General features: G+C 52.6%; 1 protein-coding gene across 1 annotated transcript in view; it reads left to right on the top strand.

Annotated features, from left to right (window-relative positions):
- Positions 1–1,065: 1,065 nt before the first annotated feature.
- LOC133359938 (mucin-2-like) overlaps positions 1,066–10,160 on the top strand; it is a 14,957-nt gene continuing 5,862 nt past the window's right edge. The window contains exons 1-2 of the mRNA XM_061578500.1: positions 1,066–1,452; positions 7,383–8,606. Of these exons, the coding sequence (XP_061434484.1) occupies positions 7,392–8,606 (1,215 nt within the window). The 5' untranslated portion in view covers positions 1,066–1,452; positions 7,383–7,391. The remainder of the gene's footprint in view (positions 1,453–7,382; positions 8,607–10,160) is intronic.

Raw genomic sequence — 10,160 nt, forward strand, 5'->3', positions numbered from 1 at the left:
CCTACACACACACCTACACACACACCTACACACACACCTACACACACACCTACACACACACACACCTACACACACACACATCTACAAACACACACAACAACACACACACCTACACCTACACACACACAGACCTACACACACACCTACACACCCACCTACACACACACCTACACACACACCTACACACACACCTACACACACACACACCCACCTACACACCACCCTACACACACACCTACACACACACCTACACACACCTACACACACAACTACACCTACACACACACCTACACACACACCTACACACACCTACACACACCACCTACACAAACCTACACACACCTACACACACACCTACACACACACCTACACACACAACTACACCTACACACACACCTACACACACCTACACACACACCTACACACACAACTACACACACACCTACACACACACCTACACACACAACTACACACACAACTACACCTACACACACCACTACACACACACCTACACACACACAACTACACCTACACACACACCTACACACACACCTACACACACACCTACACACACAACTACACCTACACACACACCTACACCTACACACACACACACCTACACACACACCTACACACACACCTACACACACACACACCTACACACACACCTACACACACACCTACACACCCACCTACACACACAACTACACCTACACACACACACACCTACACACACACCTACACACACACCTACACACACACCTACACACACAACTACACACACACCTACACACACAACTACACACACACCTACACACACACCTACACACACACCTACACACACACCTACACACACAACTACACACACACCTACACACACAACTACACCTACACACACACACACACACCTACACACCCACCTACACCCACCCCACACACACACCTACCACACAATTACACCTACACACACACCTACACACACCTACACACACACACACCTACACACACACCTACACACACAACTACACACACCTACACACACACACACCTACACACACACACACCTACACACACACACAGACGCACCCCCAGTCTGTGCTCACGCCCCACATTCTTCGTTCCGGGTTGCCTCGCTTCCTCATCGCCACCGGCAGCTCCAGTGACACGACCGGCTCGCTCGTCACACGCCCGGCGAGACACGCGGAGACAGACACCTGGGAGACACGGAGACACTTGGGAGACACCTGGGAGACACGGAGACAGACACCTGGTGGGAGACACGGAGACAGACACCTGGTGGGAGACACGGAGACAGACACCTGGTGGGAGACACCTGGGAGACACCTGGGAGACGAACGGAGACAGACACCTGTGCGAGACAGAGACACGGAGACGCGGAGACTACACCTGGGGGACACGGAGACACCTGGGAGACACGGAGACAGACACCTGGTGGGAGACGGAGACAGACACTGGGGAGACACGGGACAGACACTGGTGGGAGACACGGAGACAGACACCTGGTGGGAGACACGGAGACAGACACCTGGTGGGAGACACGGAGACACCTGGGAGACACGGAGACACCTGGGAGACACGGAGACAGAAACTCACCTGCGTTAGACAGAGACACGGAGACACGGGGACACGGAGACAGAAACTCACCTGCGTTAGACAGAGACACGGGGACACGGGGACACGGAGACAGAAACTCACCTGCGTTAGACAGAGACACGGAGACACGGGGACACGGAGACAGAAACTCACCTGCGTTAGACAGAGACACGGGGACACGGGGACACGGAGACAGAAACTCACTTGCGTTAGACAGAGACACGGGGACACGGGGACACGGGGACACGGAGACAGAAACTCACCTGCGTTAGACAGAGACACGGGGACACGGGGACACGGGGACACGGAGACAGAAACTCACCTGCGTTAGACAGAGACACGGGGATACGGAGACACGGAGACAGACACTCACCTGCGTTAGACAGAGACACGGAGACACGGGGACACGGAGACAGAAACTCACCTGCGTTAGACAGAGACACGGAGACACGGGGACACGGAGACAGAAACTCACCTGCGTTAGACAGAGACACGGGGACACGGGGACACCTATGTGAGACAGAGACACGGGGACACCTATGTGAGACAGAGACACGGGGACAGGTAGACACCTGGGGAGACACCTGGGAGACACGGGGACAGGTAGACACCTGGGGAGACACGGAGACACCTGTGTGAGACAGAGACACGGGGACACCTGGGAGACACGGGGACAGGTACACACCTGGGAGACACCTGGGAGACACCTGGGAGACACCTGGGGAGACACGGAGACACCTGGGGAGACACCTGGGAGACACGGAGACACCTGTGGAGACACCTGGGAGACACGGAGACACCTGTGGAGACACCTGGGAGACACGGAGACAGGTAGACACCTGGGGAGACACGGAGACACCTGTGGAGACACCTGTGTGAGACAGAGACACGGGGACACCTGGGAGACACGGAGACACCTGTAGAGTCACCTGGGAGACACGGAGACAGGTAGACACCTGGGGACAGGTAGACACCTGGGAGACACGGAGACACCTGTGCGAGACAGAGACACGGAGACACCTGTGCGAGACAGAGACACGGAGACACCTGGGGAGACACGGATGCAACTGGGAGACACGGAGACACCTGTGTGAGACAGAGACACGGGGACACCTGGGAGACACGGAGACACCTGTGGAGACACGTAGGAGACGTGAGGGCGAGTCGGCCATGCCCACACCGAACAATCTCAGTGGGGTCGCTCTGGGACACCGCGAATCAACAGCGCAGATACGCAAATCAGTGGGGTGGGGAGAAGTCTACTCTGTCATCGTCTAATCAATGCACGCATTCTGTTTGTATTATGATATAATAATAATCATCTTTCTTTCTTATAAATATACGTGTGTATATGTCAGCCGTTACGTGAGCCAGTGCCGGAGTAAGTTAGTGCGGTGCCTGTAGCATTATGTTATGAAGGGGCCCTAAAATAAAACAGTAGTAGTACTACTACACATGTAGCTACTACTGCACGTGTAGCTACTACTGCACGTGTAGCTACTACTACACGTGTAGTAGCTACTACTACTATTACTAGCTGCTACTACACGTGTAGCTACTACTACACGTGGAGTAGCTACTACTACACGTGTAGTAGCTACTACTACTATTACTAGCTGCTACTACACGTGTAGCTACTACTACAACACGTGTAGCTACTACTACACGTGGAGTAGCTACTACTACACGTGTAGTAGCTACTACTACTATTACTAGCTGCTACTACACGTGTAGCTACTACTACAACACGTGTAGCTACTACTACACGTGTAGTAGCTACTACTACACGTGTAGTAGCTACTACTACACGTGTAGTAGCTACTACTACTATTACTAGCTGCTACTACACGTGTAGCTACTACTACAACACGTGTAGCTACTACTACACGTGTAGTAGCTACTACTACACGTGTAGTAGCTACTACTACTATTACTAGCTGCTACTACACGTGTAGCTACTACTACAACACGTGTAGCTACTACTACACGTGTAGTAGCTACTACTACTATTACTAGCTGCTACTACACGTGTAGCTACTACTACAACACGTGTAGCTACTACTACACGTGTAGTAGCTACTACTACACGTGTAGTAGTAGCTACTACTACTATTACTAGCTGCTACTACACGTGTAGCTACTACAACAACACGTGTAGCTACTACTACACGTGTAGTAGCTACTACTACTATTACTAGCTGCTACTACACGTGTAGCTACTACAACAACACGTGTAGCTACTACTACACGTGTAGTAGTACTACTACTAGTAGCTGCTACTACACGTACCTGTGTAGTAGCAGCTACTATACGTAGCTACTGCTACAACACGTAGCTACTTGTGCTACTGCGATAATCTGGCACTGGTAACACATCCCAACCCTTCCCACCTCCACCACGAGCCCCTTTCGTTATCGCATCGCCAGCATTGATTCATTCAGAGCCTGGCTTCTGATGCAGGGATTTTACACAGCGCACCAAGGAAAAATTAACCCGTAAAAACAAAGTTTTTCACTCTAAATTCTTTATATGCGAAAGCGGCTAGAGTCCTCTCGTCCTCTGGCTTGAGATGGCTGCCACCTATGGGTCAGATGATTGTCTGCCAGCATTAAGCAATTGGTAATTAAATATTTAATTTGTTTTCCCTAAACAGTGTAAAATTTTGGAATTTTTTTTTCACGAACATTAATTGTCTCGCACAACGAGTCTGTGTGCAAAATGTCAGCTCGATTGGATCACGGGAAGTGGGTTAAAAAACGACCGAAAGATTTGCACGGTCCTAAGCAAGCAAGCAAGTGAACTTAATATAAAGGATTTAAAAAGTGCCCATTCACGTCTGAGTCGATCTAGGGGATGGTGGTGCTGCTCGCTAACAGCACTTGCCCCAGCAGTCAGTTAGAGGCTACACGGGGACCTGCACCTAGCCTGGCACAGTAGGGGGGCACAGGTGGTGCATCGGTCAGTAGTAATCTCAGTCAGTAGACCCGTGGCACCTGCTGGGTCTGCCCCGTGACCTCCTCCTGCACCTAGCCTGGCACAGTAGGGGGGCACAGGTGGTGCATCGGTCAGTCGTCATCTCAGTCAGTCGACCCGTGGCACCTGCTGGGTCTGCCCCGTGACCTCCTCCTGCACCTAGCCTGGCACAGTAGGGGGGCACAGGTGGTGCATCGGTCAGTCGTCATCTCAGTCAGTCGACCCGTGGCACCTGCTGGGTCTGCCCCGTGACCTCCTCCTGCACCTAGCCTGGCACAGTAGGGGGGCACAGGTGGTGCATCGGTCAGTCGTCATCTCAGTCAGTCGACCCGTGGCACCTGCTGGGTCTGCCCCGTGACCTCCTCCTGCACCTAGCCTGGCACAGTAGGGGGGCACAGGTGGTGCATCGGTCAGTCGTCATCTCAGTCAGTCGACCCGTGGCACCTGCTGGGTCTGCCCCGTGACCTCCTCCTGCACCTAGCCTGGCACAGTAGGGGGGCACAGGTGGTGCATCGGTCAGTCGTCATCTCAGTCAGTCGACCCGTGGCACCTGCTGGGTCTGCCCCGTGACCTCCTCCTGCACCTAGCCTGGCACAGTAGGGGGGCACAGGTGGTGCATCGGTCAGCAGTCATCTCAGTCAGTGGACCCGTGGCACCTGCTGGGTCTGCCTCGTGACCTCCTGCCGGCGGGCGTTCGACACTTCACGTGGCCTCAACGTGCACCTAGCCTGGCACAAGCGTCGTGGTGACGTCACCGCGGTTGTTGTTGTTGTCGTCTGAATCACGGGGTTGATTTTGAAGAGAGAGAGAGACAGAGAGAGTTGAATTGGAGGGGGGCTCTGGTAGAACCGGTTTGCCTGGCTGCGTGATTTAATATGTGCATGAAATATGCATGTCTGATGAGTAAACCAGACAGACGTGGTGGGGGTGGTGGGGGGAGGGGTGGTGCGGGGGGTGGTGCGGGGTGGGTGGGTGGGGTTGTGGTGGGGGTTGTGAGGGTGATGGTGAGGGTCGTGGGGTGGTAGTGGGGGTGGGGGTGGTGGTGGGGGTGGTGAGGGTGATGGTGGTGGGGGTGGTGGGAGGGGGGGGGTGATGGTGGTGAGGGTCATGGTGGTGAGGGTCATGGGGGTGGTGGTGAGGGTGGTGGTGAGGGTGATGATGGTGGGGGTGGTGGTGGGGGTGTGGAGTGGTGGGGGGGGTGATGGTTTGGGGGTGGTGGGGTATGGGGTGGTGGTGATGGTGGTGGGGGTGATGGTGGTGGTGAGGGTGAGGGTGGGGCTGGTGAGGGTGATGGTGAGGGTGGTGGTGGTGAGGGTCGTGGGGTGGTGGTGGGGGTGGTGAGGGTGGTGGTGGTGAGGGTGATGGTGGTGGTGGGGGTGGTGAGGGTGATGGTGGTGAGGGTGATGGTGGTGAGGGTGGTGAGGGTGGTGGTGGTAGTGGTGATGGTGGTGGGGGTGGTGGTGGGGGTGGTGAGGGTGATGGTGGTGAGGGTGATGGTTGGGGTGGTGGGGGTGGTGGTTGGGGTGGTGGTGGGGGTTGTGGGGGTGGTGGTGGGGGTTGTGGGGGTGGTGGTGGGGGTGGTGGGGTGGTGAGGGTGATGGTGGTGAGGGTGGTGGGGGTGGTGGGAGGGGGGTGGTGATGGTGGTGAGGGTGATGGTAGCGAGGGTGGTGAGGGTGATGGTGGTGAGGGTGATGGTGGTGAGGGTGATGGTGGTGATGGTGGTGATGGTGGTGATGGTTGTGGTGGTGGGGGTGGTGAGGGTGAAGGTGGTGAGGGTGATGGTGAGGGTGATGGTGGTGGGGGTGGTGGTGGGGGTGATGGTGGTGGGGGTGGTGGTGGGGGTGGTGGTGGGGGTGGTGGTGGGGGTGGTGAGGGGGGGGTGGTGGTGAGGGTGATGGTGGTGGGGGTGATGGTGGTGGGGGTGGTGAGGGTGGTGAGGGTGGTGGTGGTGATGATTGTAGTGATGATGATGGTGGTGGTGGTGGTGATGATGATGGTGGTGATGGTGATGGTGGTTATGATGGTGATGATGGTGGTGATGGTGATGATGATGGTGATGATGGTGGTGATAGTGATGATGATGGTGATGATGGTGATGATGGCGGTGATGGCGGTGATGGTGATGATGTTGTTGATGGTGTGATTGTTCTTGTTGAAATCAAACGTGGATGATGTTCTTCATGTTGTCGTTGAAGATGTTGTTGCTGTTGTTGTTGTCAACGGTGTGATTGTTGTTGTTGTTGTCGATGCTGTTGTTGTTGATGATGTGATTTGCTATCGATATCCAACGTTGATGACGTTCTTCAAATTGATGTTGTTGTTGTTGTTGTCAACAGTGTGATTGTAGTTGTTGTTGTCGATGCTGTTGTTGATGATGATGTGATTTGCTATCAATATAAAACGTTGATGATGATGTGATTTGCTATCGATATAAAACGTTGATGATGTTCTTCATATTGATGTTGTTGTTGTTGTCAACAGTGTGATTGTTGTTGTTGTCAATGCTGTTGTTGATGATGATGTGATTTGCTATCAATATAAAACGTTGATGATGATGTGATTTGCTATCGATATAAAACGTTGATGATGTTCTTCATATTGATGTTGTTGTTGTTGTCAACGGTGTGATTGTTGTTGTTGTCAATGCTGTTGTTGATGATGTGATTTGCTATCGATATAAAACGTTGATGATGTTCTTCAAATTGATGATGTTGTTGTTGTCAACGGTGTGATTGTTGTTGTTGTCGTCGTCGTCGTTGTTGTTGATTGCTGTGCGGACCTCCGTCCTCCGCAGGATCACAACATGGCTCCACAGCTGCTCAACCTCACCTCGTCACCCCTCTTCCTCCTCCTCCTGCTGATGTCATCAGCAACCTCCTCCTCCTCCACCACCTCACCACCACCACCACCACCATCGTCATCATCGCCACCACCACCATCGTCATCATCGCCACCACCACCATCGTCATCATCGCCACCACCACCATCGTCATCATCGCCACCACCACCATCGTCATCATCGCCACCACCACCATCGTCATCATCGCCACCACCACCATCGTCATCATCATCGCCACCACCATCGTCATCGTCACCACCACCACCATCGTCATCATCATCGCCACCACCATCGTCATCGTCACCACCACCAGCACCATCGTCAGCTCCGGCAACGCCTCTCCCCAGCAGCCCGGCTAATCCGGCGACGACGATCGCCCAAGCCGACCCCGGCGCGCCCGCCGGGAATTCTACCGCGGGCGGGAATGTCACGGTGCCGGTGGTGCCGGCAGCGGTGCCGGTCGGCGCAGAGCCGGTGGGGAATTCTACGGCAACCGAGCCCGGGCCTTCGGCAAGTCCTCCCGCCGGCGTCAACGCTACGACGGCGGGCGCCAACGCTACCGCCACCACCACCGCCGCCGGCACTAATGTCACCACCACCGCTGGCACCAATGCCACCACCACTACTGGCACGAACGCCACCACCACTACTGGCACGAACGCCACCACCACCATCGGCATCAATGTCACCACCACTACTGGCACGAACGCCACCACCACTACTGGCACGAACGCCACCACCACCGCCGGCACCAACGCCACCACTGCCACTGGCACCAATGCCACTACCGCCGTCGGCACCAACGCCACCACCAACGCTACCAACGCCACCCCCGCCACCACTGCCACCACCGCCACCACCAACGCCACCACCAATGCTACCAACGCCACAACCGCCACCACCGCCACCACCGCCACCACCAACGCCACCATCAATGCTACCAACGCCACAACCGCCACCACCGCCACCACCGCCACCACCAACGCCACCACCGCCATCGGCACCAACTCCACCACCGGCACCGCCGCCACCGCCACCACCACCGCCGCCGCCGCCACCACGACGGCGCCCACCACGGTGAAGAACAGCACGGCAAGCGGCGAGGAACTTCCCGGTGAGACTCAGCGCCGGGGGTTCCTGATGGCCGATGTCGCGCAACCGACCGGCGCGCTGACCCAGGTGGGGGGGGGGGTGGGGGGGGGTGGCGACGCGTCCCAGCTGGAGACGTTCACCGAACCGGCGTTGTTCAAACGGTTTGATTTTTATAAAAAAAAATTTTTTTAAATCTACACCAAATTTTTATTCTTGCCGCGGAGTGCGCTTTCGTGACTGCAGCAGGGATTCATCTTGTTGGTTCGTTCGGTAAAGTCATCACGTAGAAGGGAAATAATAAAAATAAAACATAATACAATTTCGATTTAAAGCTTTCGTGACTGCAGCAGGGATTCATCTTATTGGTTCGTTCGGTAAAGTCATCACGTAGAAGGGAAGTAATAAAAATAAAACATAATACAATTTCGATTTAAAGCTTCTTTCGTGACTGCAGCAGGGATTCATCTTGTTGGTTCGTTCGGTAAAGTCATCACGTAGAAGGGAGATAATAAAATAATAAAAATAAAACATTATATGTTCTTCACCCGTTTTCTTGACAATTTTTATTTTATTTTATGCCTAAGTGATCTTCTTGGTTCTTTCGGTAAAGTCACGTAGAATGAAAATAATAAAATAAAAAAAGTAAAACATCAAATGGGGATTTTTTTATTATTTTATTATTTCCACGTAGAATGAAAATAATAAAATAATAAAAACAAAACATCGCCATTTTATTTTTTTATTTTCATTCTACGTGGAAATAATAAAATAATAAAAATTACCCATGCAGTGCCCAATCTCTATTATTTTATTATTTCCACGTAGAATGAAAAGAATAAAAGAATAAAAATAAAACGTATAATTTTTATTTTTATTTTATTATTTTCATTCTACGTGGAAATAATAAAACCATAAAAATTGCCCATGCACTTTTTAATTTCCATTATTTTATTATTTGCACGTAGAATGAAAATAATAAAATAATAGAAATAAAACGGAAATTTTTTATTTCTTTTATGTCATTATTTTCATTCTACGTGACTTTACCGAAAGAACCAAGAAGATCACTTAGGCATAAAACAAAATAAAAATTGCCAGGAAAACGGGTGAAGAACGCCGCTGTTCAGGTGGTGGATTTTTTTTTCGTTGCAGAGCTTTTCATACCCCGCAAACGACTTTGTTAACGAATGAAAATGCGAATTTTTCGTTTTATTTTGTGAGTCAAGCTCCCCGCCGCGCTATGTCACGGCTCTGCACAAAACCGTGGCAACAGAAGTCAGGGTCAGGATAGAACCCACGACCTCCTGCGCACCAGGCGAGGTAGTCAACATCTCCTAGCCACCGTGATGATGATGATGAGAGAGACACTCCAAATATACAGCAGCAGCAGCAGGCGTCAGGGTCTGGATCGAACCCACGACCTCCTGCACACCAGGCGAGGTAGTTAACATCTCCTAGCCACCGTGATGATGATGATGAGAGAAGCAGACTTCAAATATACAGCAGCACTAGCAGGCATCGTCAGGGTCAGGATAGAACCCACGACCTCCTGCACACCAGGCGAGGTAGTCAACATCTAGCCACCGTGATGATGATGAGAGAGACGCAAACTCCAAATATACAGCAGCAGCAGCAGGCATC

This window comes from Lethenteron reissneri, chromosome 66, assembly GCF_015708825.2.
Source record: "Lethenteron reissneri isolate LAM-NWPU_2019-01 chromosome 66, ASM1570882v1, whole genome shotgun sequence".
Taxonomy (NCBI): Eukaryota; Metazoa; Chordata; class Hyperoartia; order Petromyzontiformes; family Petromyzontidae; genus Lethenteron; species Lethenteron reissneri.